Below are 12,442 nucleotides of genomic sequence, written 5' to 3'. Positions count from 1 at the left end.
ACTGGCTTCACAACTTCTCTGTAAAAATAGAATGCATTGCAGCGGTACTTTGAACATTTGGACGATATTAGTCCACACAGCAACAAGGATGCACTTTCACGCTAGGTTTAAGAAGTCATATTGAAGCTTATGGAGTCCCCATAATCACAATCATGAAACCTCTAACACAAAATGTTTTCATTTGACTTGGTGAAACTTGTTTTTTTACCTGCTTACCCCTTTTTCCATGTGGTTTCTTCCTTCACACATTCCATTAAATGATGGCCTCTTCCTAAATAATTGGTCAAATTATTAATTCATTAATCTTTGTGTATGGTTTCCTAGAAACAAGGGAGGTTCAACTTACCACACTCTCCCCTACAGTAAATACGGATATACAGTTATTATCTTCAGGAGCCCTCCAGGACCTGATACCGAGCAAATGTTTTAGATTGAACCTCTGTGAGTGAAGACAGAGCAGAAGAACAATACACCCAGCCATTCAACGTCATCGGAATGTTAAATGTAACAGATCAAACATAATGGTCAGATAGAAAGATACAACTGTTAGTTCACTCTCCACTGAGATGCCGGAGGTTGATGTTTCCCTGTGTAAACGCCACATACTTTGGTGGAACAGAAGACATGATTTTTCGTAGACGGCAAAATCATTATACCTTTGTTGAGATGGCCCCTCTTGGATAGCTGCTGTGCTGATATTACCTGCAGCCAGACGAAAGGGCAGAACGGGTAGTATGATATAGTTATGGTGGAGGCAGACGGCGTGCCCGGCTTGTACAGTAGATGCAGCTGGCTGCAAGCCACAGACAGCTGCAGCATGGATCTGGCCCCTTGTCGGTCTGCTGCTCATGGCTTCCCGTCGGGTGGCACCACACCCTGCAGGAGACCAGGAAGACCCATCTGCCAGTCCAGGGCCTGGCCACTATGGTCCTCTCCAAGCTCCCGTCCTTCTATCCTCCCTCCCATCCACCTCCCACCCAGGCCTGGCCACAGCCCCCTCCAAGGCCCAGTCCCTCTAGCCTCCCTCCTGTCACCACTCACCCTGGTGGAGACAGGGACATGCATGTTAACACCGTGACCGGGAGATGGTGTTGATGATAATCTCTACACTGCCCTCACCCTCAGGGCTGTGAATGTGCTAGTGCCAAACACACTGTGTGTCCAACTCAACAGAAGGTCTCTTCAACAGTAAGGTCTGTTCAGGCATTCTAATGACAGACTAGAGCAGTGAGTCCTGGTATATTGATTAGATTGCTTCCATAGCGGTTTACAAAACAGTGCACAAGATGAGAAATAAAACAGACAAAAGTTTCATGATAAATTGCATTGCCAGAGTTATATGAATCGGGTTGGATTGACACGGTATGATTCTACCCCATTTATCCAATTTCCTTTTCTTGAGCCTGTCATTTGCAAAGGTAATGGACCTCATAGATAAGTTTCCCCTCTGTCGCGAGAGGAAATGTGTCACATATCTTCATTGTAAGAGAGAGCAGTGTCAATCTCAACTCTATGTGAGGGAAGGTCAGAGTGTCAGTGTGTTGAGACCAATGACTAGAATTCTCATGTGCTCTGAGGAAATTGCTACTGTAGGATTAATCTCACTCCCTGGCCTTGGTGAGCCAGTCGCTGTTAAGGAGACAGGCCATGTTGTACTGTCGCTCCAATCATTTCCTGAAAGCTTTTGGCTTTGTGAGGAAGATCCACAAGAAAAACACTGCAAAGGCTGTGTCAGCGGGAACTGCTGAAATTGTTTTCCTTCAGCACCTTATCTGTGGAAACAGAGGTCAAGGGTATCATTTCCAAAAAGAGACAAAAATAAAAGGTTAATATATAATTCACTTTTTAAAGATATGCTAGTTTTCTGATATGCTTCAAATTTTTCCGGTCTGGACACATTTCACTGTAAGGAAATAAAAGAAAATAAGCTAATAAAACTGTTTATTTAAATCTTCAAAGTCATATGTTTTCAATATATCCTTTAATTTGTCTTCCAATTGTTACTGATAAATGTAACTCTCAAAATGTATGTTTGTATAGAGCAGGAGCAGCTCCCATTGGTCAAATGAAGTACCTACAAAACAGACTCCACAGTGGACTGATGGGGTGTTGATCAGCAAGAAAGAGGGAGGCAAAGACAGTGAAACAATATTTTACATCCAAAGACAATTACTTCGGGGAATTCAGCCTGGACTGTTTTAGGCATAGAGATCCTATAACATAAAGGATGGTAATTTATAATTATATATTTTTTGTCATGTTGCTAGGAAATGAACAAGCTCTTCATAAGCAATTGTCTCAGCTCTGAGGGTGTATGTTTACTATGGGGAAGAATCCAGGGAAATACAACAGTCAGAGATCAATATAATACAACCTCTCCTCTCTTACACCAACCAGAAAGTCAAAACACAGAACAATTCCAATGGAAGTTTTTATTTTTTAAAAATTCGAAGAAATGAACAGAAATAACGCTTAAGTAACAATGTACTGAAAAAAATATTTTTGGCTTTAACAAACTCTACAAAACAAAAATATAGAGGAAAGTTTTCACAAGCTGGACATACAAGTTACCACTGGCAAATGTGTGGCACATGTAAAAAAAAAAAAAATTATAGTATTTACTCTCATATAGATATCTCTATGAAAATCTTTTTTGTTTCTTCAAACGATCTGTACAAAAACTTCTCTCTTCATAAATTACTACTTTTCAATATAACTGAATGACTGTTGAACATGATGGTTAATTAAATTAGCTTTTCCTTCTTTATGCACCCTTCCAACTCTCGACCCAGACGCAGTTTGGCACTTGGTTCAGACATTACTAGCAGCATAACCCTCACAAGAATTCAACAGTATTAGTTATCAGTCTCAGGCGTTTCACAGAAATCTCAAGTATAGTCACAATGGCCCTTTACTTTGGTAACTCAACTTAAGCTGACTTCAGAGGAAATGCTGCTGCAAGTCTGTCTGGACTCTGACAAAGCAACAATGATGTTCTCAGGAGCACAGATCCAGGAAATACCACAACTTTCAGCTTTTATTTATCTTCAACCACCTTTATTAGCCTCTGGAATCTGGAATTGTGATGAAAGCAGCAGTTCTACTTTTGAAACTAAAACACGCTCAACGCACAATTTTCCTCCGAATGATTATAATAATACGTCATAAAAAATAAAACAATTATTGTGAAGAAACTCAAAAAGTATTAAAAACAACCTGAAAGAAAACAAGTGTATATTGCCAGCTCCTGAGCATGGCGTTTGGTCTGGAAGGGCGGGCTGGACCTGCTAACCCGGCTCAATACAGAGGAGAAAGTAAACTCTGAGGTAGATAACTGGTCGGTCTGTGCAACCATCAGGCCAGAACATACCATCTATTGGCCAGAACACAGGCTTCTGGAAGACAACTTAATCATAAAGCCTGTTCAAATCTACTATTATAAAAAAAATATCAAACTTTAGCAATAACATTCTGTTGCACAATGTTAAAACAAATTATTATTATTGTATTTTTTTAAATTTCATAGTTTCAAACTGTCTTCTTTCCTGGTTCAATTAATTTTATAACGTTGCATTTTCCATTTTTCTGTAGTGACGAAATCAGTGTGTGGCACTTGTTGGATCCAAATCCTCCTTCATGCTTGTTTGTGTCCATATTTTCCCATAAAACGTATGACAACTGAATGTAAATGTACAAAAAAGGCACATTCTCCAAACTGCAATCTAGTCTGGCAAAAAGTCAATTACATCCTGGTTAGAAAGAGAAGTTAAACTATTTCCTCAATTTACTAGCTCACAGTTCTTTGGTGAAGTAAATCATAATTGAAAGTGCCGAGCTTGTTTGTTTCCTATCAAAGAGCTGGGTGCAATAATATCTACACATTCATCTCAGTTTTTCCCCAACTAAAACTCCATTAAAAGTTTACCGTAAGTTGCACTGGAAGGCTTTGATAAATCGAAGTTTGCCTCTTTGCATTTCAACTGAAAGTGAAAAAGAACAACAAAATCCCCCAAAAGACACAACCACACCCTCCCTTATTCCATCCCCACCCCTAGAAGCTAATTTTAGGCTAATCTACATCACCAAGTAATCAAAAAAAGGCAAGATTCAAAATGTGATAATTCAACAGAATTTCTAGCACATTCAAACAACCAGAGACATTTAAGGCCCTGTGATTATACAAACATTACATTATATTAAAACATCATCAGATTTAGAGGGTCATTTCACTCTAAACATTTTCTCTCAAAAACTTCTACTTTAGATTCATTTTCAGAGGGGAAAAGCAAGAACATTTAAACACAGCAGATTTATTTTGCTATATCCAAAGGAAAAGCCCTATTTCACTGATTTACAAGGCAATAGCTCTCACCATGACTTCCTCATTTCTAGCCTAGGAGGTTGCCTATACAGCTACTGTAGTCTAGATGGAGAGATCAATCTAGACCACTAAGATAAATCACTTTACAATAAGAAACATTTAACACGTCACCATAGCAACACTCACACAGCAAGCACAAAACATCATTTTCAAGATAAATAATACAACTTCAGAAAATTCTATTTCAGTACAAAATAAGAGGAAAAACTCAATTAAAATTATAAAAAAATATTAACAAAAGACATCTTTACTATCATGCACCATAAACAACAAGTCACATGATCCTCTATAGGTTCTTGCATCTATGTGACAATTCTTGGTAAAAAATAAACATTCTTTCTTTAGTAAAATACAACTACTTTTTCTTATTTTTTTAGAGAATTTGAATCCTTTGATGAAATTAATCACTTATTTGCACCTCATGGGACATACCAAAATTGTCTCACTTGTTTTTCTTATCACAAACAAAAGTAAATCATTGCAGAATTCTGTACAAAATGGGGATAAATCCTTAACGCACAATCCATCACCAGAAGCAGCCATGATTGTTTCAACTGTCATCCCACTCTGTCTTCTGGGCTCCTACCACACCTGAGAACACAACCAAGACAGTCAAATGATTGTACACTCTGGTACTAAAGCCCATTTGCAGTTTGAAGTGACTTAAATCCTATTTGTTTGCATAGCCGATTCGAGTCTGTTCTTTGTCCTGCAGTCTGAACAGCCAAAAAGCACATGGGAATCCCATATTTCAAACCTTGGTAGGTCATTTGAAATCAGAAACAAATCTGATTCCTGGCCTTGCGACTTGTGTCTGTACTTGCCCTCAAGTGGTTTTTAGACTGTTATTTGGCATATCGTGTTGCTCACTAGCTACCCTGTTGACAGTTTGACAAGAACATGTGGTAGAGAACTAGCTTGTTAATTGTTTACAAACAAATGAGTGAACATGCTAGAGAGCTAAACAGCTACCTAGCTAGCTAGTTGAGTGGTGTGGCTAGCTAGCTAGTTGACTGGTGTGGCTAGCCAAAAAGTACTCGTTTTGAAAGTTGTATCATCTTATCCTATGAGGCTTTAAAAGTGTTCTTACACTATGATTTTGAACATTCAAAGAAACTGGGAAACGTCCATGGCAGGCATTGTTGTTACGTTAGCTTGCTAACCTCTTGAGTGATAGGAAGCACAAGCACCACCTCTAATTAGCCTGCACCACTGTGCACACAACCGTCATTACTATGACAACTAGCCATGTCAGCAATTTACAGCTGTCTGAACACACACAAACCCCGATTTTGGTCACTTGTAACTTGCTGTTTGGTCAATCAGAATTTCAAAACCGATCATTAAGCAATAAGGCATGAGAACCTGGGGATTATCGTTGCGAATAACTCCCGAATAAGAGTTGTTCTTAGGCCCAATGTGGAGAGAAAGGCCTGGGGAAACAGCCCTTAGGGGGGAGTTTATAAGCTATGACGATTTCCAACATTAAAAAGAGATTAACAATATGTTTTCATTAAAAATGTTATTTTAATGAGTAAATTCATTTTCTTTCATCCTTCCACCAGACGATATAGTCTGAGGAAAAGCCAGTTGTTAGTTCTGAGATTGTGAAGTTGCTAGCCAAACAGGCAGGCCATTCATTTTATTCATTCTATTTGCAATGGCTGCTATGCCAAACAAATCATTGGCATGTAGCTACATAGGCTAGCTACTTCTGCTTTGCTAGCTAGCCAACTAATACTAACTCACAATCACACCTGGCAGCTGAAATGACAGCAGACTATGTGCATTTGTTTGTTTTACCTTTGTTTCTATTGCCATTTCTATGGATATATCCATTCTAATGATCCTGATAAATGAATTCGCCTGGCTCAGAGAAGCCGTCAGTCTCTTTTGGACATGTTCATATGGCACAGGGGAGATTGCAACATTGTTGCACATGTCAGAGAGGCAGGCAGCAAAGTTTAGACAAACCTAATGCTAGGCTTACACGCATGGGGAAATTTACATTTTAGTAATTTAGCAGACACTCTTTTCCAGAGCAATTTACAGTAAGGGGTGCATAGATTTTTTGTACTTGGTTCCCCGTGGGAATCAAACCCACAACGCTGGCGTTGCAAGCGATACGCTCTACCAACTGAGTCACATGGGACCATAAGGTCTTAATGCCTTTTGCCAGGGGAGATTACGTTTATGAACGGCCTGGCTGGGCTGTGGCACAGTGGACGCGCATTGACAATTGACATGGAACTGTTAACAGGCATTACCTGGGGATTGTGGTGAATAACTCCCTGCTATCAACCAATCAGCATCCAGGATCCAAACAAGCCACTTCATAATATAGAACATTTACCCACAACCATATAGGCTAGGCTGAAGACCCTGGTCCCAAATGGCACCATATTCCATATGTAGTGCACTAAGTCTGACCAGAGCCCTATCTGTACTTGTGTACTATATAGGGAATAGGGTGCCATTTGAGATGCACAGCATGTATGACATAAGGAAAAGATCCCACACTGACTGTACCTCCGTATTACTTGGTTTGTTGGTAGGTGTAAGGGGAATGATCACTTGATGACTCCACCTGTTGTTGCTGACTGTTGTCCTGGAAGGAAAATGAAGCAGTTTACCATCTATAAATACATGAAGTGTTATCTACGTGAATTACCTCTTTAATCTAGCATCTATAAACAACCAAGTAGTAAGTATAGCTAAAATCTTATGGGCCAGTTTCACAGACCTAGTCCTGGACTAAAAATCATTCTTAATGGAGATTCTCCACTGAAATAACTTTTGAGTCCAGAACTAGACCTAATCTGTGTCTGGGAAACTGGCTCTATAGGTACAGCTAAGGTACAGGACAGCATAAAATATGATTCATCAATAGTAAGTTAATCACAAACCTCCACTGGAACATTTGTGGCCTGCATGTGTGTGTACTGGGGAATATAGGCTCCTTGCATAGAGTTTGCAGCCATGTACTGCACAAGGAAGGACAGAACTGTGTTAGCATACATCCATCTAAAATGCACTATATACAATACAGATTCCGACATCAAATGTACTTCTGGGGCCGTATGTAAGCATCTCAGAGTAGGAGCAGTGGTCTAGAATCAGGTCCATGTTATCTTATTTATTAGGATCTAAAAGGCTAAACTGATCCTAAATCAGCACTCCTACTCTGAGATGCTTGATACATACGGCCTTCGCTCTAATTATACAACACATGAACACAGTTTAGACGTATTTGACCCTGTGACCCCAGATCTCTCACCGTTCCTGTGCTACCCATGGAGAGATGACTCATCTGCTGAGTGAGAGGGCTCATCATGGATGTAGGCTGTAGTGACATAGTATGGTCCATAGAGGGCGATATCACCGCTCCCTGGGACAGAGAGTGTGCGAGGATGAGAGCACGGTAGCAGAGGCACACAGACATTCATGGATCCTATATTTCTTTGTACGTATAACAAACAAACGCTACACACATCCACGAATACCATGCAAGATCAAAATGTCAGAAACAGAGGAGTGAGAGACAGTGTAAGAGAGAAAGAAGGACAGACCGGCACGCTAATTCCTATGTAGTGCACTCCTTTTGACCAGAGCCCTATGGAACCTGGTCAAAAGTAGTCCACTGAAAAGGGAATAGGGTGCCATTTGAGACGCAGACATCCTGTTAAGTCTCTGGAACTAGTCAGGGCAGATAGGTGGAGCTGGAGAAGGTTGGAATAATACCTAGATTAAACCCTTCCCTTCCTGAATCATGTATCATTCCACAAGGGCATGCCCTCTTTTAGGTTTCAGACCGAGAGAGAGAGAGAGATCAACTAAGCTCAGTGTGTCAGACTTCATATCCTATGGCCACACTGACTATAGAAGTCACTGGATGCATCCCAAATGGCACTCCATTCTGTATATAGTGCACAACTTTTGACCAGAGGCATAGGCATTACATAGGGAAGAGGGTGCATTTGGGAAGCAGCCACTGACAATCTTGGGCACATGGAAGTACTTGTAAGAAAAACACCCACTGGGAACCACTATTTCCTTGTAAAAGCAGGTACGACTATATGGCACAGAACAACAATTACTCATCTCCCTACTAAATGGAATCAGTCATCAAACACAAGATGTTTGAAGCGCTTCCAACTTGTCCTGTGGTGAGTGTTGAGCATCACCAAGAGAGTCAGGCATCCTGGTTCTAGTATTTCTCTCAACACCTTAGTGCCAGTAAATCCCAGAGTGCCCAGTCACATCCTGTATGTGTGTCCTCACTACCATCCATCTTCATTTTTCACCAGTGGTGAAAAGTACCCGATTGTCATTGAGTAAAAATAAAGATACCGTAACAGAAAATGACTCAAGTAAAAGTGAAAGTCACCCAGTAAAATTCTACTTCAGTAGAAGTCTAAAAGTATTTGGGTTCAAATATACTTAAGTATCAAAAGTAAATGTAATTGCTAAAATAGTAAGTATCATAAGTAAAAGTATAAATCGTTTCAAATTTTTAATATTAAGTAAACCAGATAGCACCATTTTTTTTTACAGATAGCCTGTGGCACACTCCAACACTCAGACATCATTTACAAAAGAAGCATGTGCTTAGTGAGTCCGCCAGATCAGAGACATTAGAGATGACCTGGGATGTTCTCTTGATAAGTCTGTCAATTAGACAATTTTCCTGTCCTGCTAAGTATTCCAAATGTAACGTGTACTTTTGGGTGTCAGGGAAATGTATGGAGTTAAAAGTAGATTATTTTCTTTGGGAATGTAGTGAGGTAAAAGTAAAAGTTGTCAAAAATATAAATAGTAAAGTAAAGTACAGATACAGATAAAACGACTTAAGTAGTACTTTTACTTAAGTACTTTACAACACTGCTTTTCACCTCCCTAGTTCTCCTCTTTTCTAAACATAGAGCAAAGGGAACACCTGCAAACAGCTGATCTACACCTGCCCAGAGTAAGAAAGAACAGAAGAGAGAGGAGAGAAGGAATGAGAGAAGAGAAGGAGAGGAAAAGCAAGACATTCCAACAAAAGAAGAGAAGAAAAGAGAAAGGAGAAACATTTACATTCCAAGGTGAGGGAAGAAAACAAGGACAGGAGTTGATGAGAAAATAAGCAGGGGGCGTGAAAGAGAGGGTCAAGAAAGATTGTTTTTTTGGGCTTACTGGGTGCTGCATGATGTAGGGCTGGTGAGTAACCCAGGAGGGATTCTGTACCTGGAACATCACACATACACTCTGTAAACACACTGGCACAGCACAGGGCACAGGGCAGGCACAGGGAGAGAGCTATTTCAGGAGCTCACATGCCTCTCTGTTTGGCTCAGCACTACAGAATACGCCCCAAATGGCACTCTATTCCCTATAAAGTGCACTACTTGTGCAGTACTTTTGACCAGATCTCTATAGGCCCTGGTCAAAATTAGTACACTAGGGGAGAAGGTGCCATGTGGGACACAGTCCAGGGTGTAAGGCCATAGTGACCTCTCACAGCCCCAGCCCTCTAAGGAGAGCCCTCTGAGGTAAATGTCATAAAAGGTTAATACATACATATAGACCTGGTCAATTACAGAAAGTGTGCATTATGGCTGTGTAGAATAGTGATGCTACTCAAAGCCATGCAAACCCATCCATCCATATCAATTGAATGAGGTAGATGCCAACCTGGTACGTGGAGATAGGTGAGAGATATGGAGACATGGACGTTTGAGCAATCATCCTGTTTCCGATGCTGTATGGAGACGCATAAAATCTGTAGAGGGAAATACAAACGTTTCTAGAGTCCTACACGCCACAAAATGATAAGACTTTGATTGGATTGATTCCTTACTCACAGTGTACGACAACAACAACAAAATGCTGAATTGACATAAAATTTAAAAAATGGCAATATGAACACAGTGGATTTGTTGCGGTGGCTCTTACCCGTTTTGCATAGCCGCTGTGGTGGTGTCGTACGTGAGGGTCATTCCAGCCTGGGGACATAGAAAAGAACAAGAGAGCTAAAATGAGACCAGATAACTCATACCCTGAGGCAACCCACACACACACAGTCACATTAGCCTTAAACAAATCTCCCCTTGACACCTGTGGAGACTGATTACTGCACTTACACCTCATAACTCTGTCAAAGAGTTCTAGGTATAGGATTTAACCTTTACGTTGGTTTATTAAAACTGGAACTGGACTAATTTTTACACATCTAAACGCCATTCCTATAGATGTGCTCTGCCGTGTGCAGCAATCCCACTCCATCTAGCATGCATGCTGAAACGAAAGGGCAGCAGCACTCACCAGTCTAGCATCGCCGTCTCTAGCCCACGCACGGCTGTTCTGCAAAAATGTATACTGGCTTTGCCTCTTTTTCTGCCCGCCGTCAGCAAACTTACACAGTAAGGGCTCCAGTGGCACTGGAGAGAAAGAAAGGGAGAGAGAGAGAGACAAAGGGAGAGAGAGGGGCTTCACAATCACACAAACACTACTACAGTATGCATGGTGCTGTCTGAATCGCTTACTGGGGAGGCAGGTAGCCCAGCGGTTAAGAGCGTTGGCCCAGTAACCATAAATTCACTGGTTCGAATCCCTGAGTAAACTAGGTGGGAAAACTGTTGATGTGCCCTTAAGCAAGGCACTTAACCCCAATTGCTCCCGTAAGTCTCTCTGGATAAGAGCGTCTGCTAAATGACTCAAATGTAAATGTTACTATACAGTCATTCATGGAAGCTGACTGAGCCTGGGAGTGGTTTTTTAGCCCGGCTGAGAAACACAGACATCTCATTTGTCAGCTGGGGCCCTGTAATCCCTGTCCTTTCCAAAAGGCGGCAGGGCCAGTGGACACTATTTCAGTCGATTAATCCAATTAAATAGCTTAAACTGGCAAATAAGGCAGCTCTCTAGCCACAGAAGGCTGCTCTTCACTCTGCCTCTTAGTAGAGGGTCCATGGCACCTGATTCACTAGGGCCCTGATCAACAGTAGTGCACTATATAAGGAAAAGGATGCCATTTTTGGACACAGACCCAGCCTCCTGAAGGGACCACAGATCCGCTGCTTGACCACTTACTGTATTGGTTCACATCCCAATGAACCAATAGGCAATCCACCTTTGACTATAATTTGAAGCTGTTTAATAAAAGAGCTAACCCTTGAGAGCCAGTGCAGCTGCTGAAAGGGTGAACAATTATTGGTTCTTAAGAAATCAGTCCCTTACCAGCAACTCCAGGTGGTGTCTTAATAAACTTCCCGTTGAAGTGAGAGATAACGGAGTCACATTTCTCTGTCGACTCCATCCTGAAATATGCAGGAGACGAGAAGTTACACTGCAGAATCTCATGGTGGCATCCTACACTGCTTTATGTTTTTAAAACGGAATATAAATGCAGACCTTCCCAATAAATGCTTTTTTAATGGGTCAATATCCTGGGCTTTAATCTTGGTTGCAGGTCCTAGACCTAAATGTAATGTAGTAAATATATCTCTGCCCTGGATCATTGCTAACATGCATGCAGGCAGGGACTTGACCACACACCCTCTCATAGACAGACAGACATTCCTATGAAGCAAAGATAGTGTTTCTGCTTTGTGAATCAAGGGCCTGGCCTCCCTTTCAGGTTAGTCAGTCAAGTGCCCTGTTATGTGAGCGTGAAAGGAGGAGGCCCACGTTAACACTATAATTACACCATCCCAGTCATAATGAAACTGATCTTCAACTGGCACTTCAAAACTTTAACTCTTCGTTGTCCATTAAAATCCACGGCTCACCACAGTGTGTTCACTCATCCTCTCTGGGGAAAAGTGGAAATACAATAACTCCTGGGCTACAATGGCTATAATGGCTATAACTATCTCTAATCAAGGAATGTAGTTGTGAATTTTGATTACGTGAGAATACAGTTTTAATCTGATCTGTATGTGCTCTTGTAAACTCTGTCGCTATCCTTGCCAAGCCAAACATTGGTTTTGCACGACAGTGAATGACAAGGAGTTGGCGTGATAGCACAAATGGACCGGCACGTAGGCTATCAATTTCAGTCACGTGAATAAAAACGCCATT

The 12,442-nt window shown here is 41.1% G+C and overlaps 1 protein-coding gene across 6 annotated transcripts in view; it reads right to left on the bottom strand.

The window, feature by feature from the left end:
• Nucleotides 1-2,417: 2,417 nt before the first annotated feature.
• LOC118367114 (RNA-binding motif, single-stranded-interacting protein 1-like) overlaps nucleotides 2,418-12,442 on the bottom strand; it is a 44,938-nt gene continuing 34,913 nt past the window's right edge. For 4 of the 6 annotated variants that reach the window (XM_035750173.2, XM_035750174.2, XM_035750175.1 and 1 more), the window contains exons 6-14: nucleotides 11,600-11,679; nucleotides 10,685-10,800; nucleotides 10,316-10,365; nucleotides 10,055-10,142; nucleotides 9,557-9,607; nucleotides 7,659-7,769; nucleotides 7,288-7,365; nucleotides 6,911-6,989; nucleotides 2,418-4,972 (exon numbers count right to left, since the gene is read on the bottom strand). In XM_035750173.2, the coding sequence (XP_035606066.1) occupies nucleotides 6,918-6,989; nucleotides 7,288-7,365; nucleotides 7,659-7,769; nucleotides 9,557-9,607; nucleotides 10,055-10,142; nucleotides 10,316-10,365; nucleotides 10,685-10,800; nucleotides 11,600-11,679 (646 nt within the window). In that variant the 3' untranslated portion in view covers nucleotides 2,418-4,972; nucleotides 6,911-6,917. The remainder of the gene's footprint in view (nucleotides 4,973-6,910; nucleotides 6,990-7,287; nucleotides 7,366-7,658; nucleotides 7,770-9,556; nucleotides 9,608-10,054; nucleotides 10,143-10,315; nucleotides 10,366-10,684; nucleotides 10,801-11,599; nucleotides 11,680-12,442) is intronic. The other 2 variants (XM_035750177.2, XM_035750178.2) reach the window with 1 other exon arrangement.

Source organism: Oncorhynchus keta, chromosome 34 (assembly GCF_023373465.1).
Source record: "Oncorhynchus keta strain PuntledgeMale-10-30-2019 chromosome 34, Oket_V2, whole genome shotgun sequence".
NCBI lineage: Eukaryota > Metazoa > Chordata > Actinopteri > Salmoniformes > Salmonidae > Oncorhynchus > Oncorhynchus keta.
Note: the sequence above shows the minus strand (reverse complement) of the source record. Positions and strands in the feature narration are given on the sequence as shown.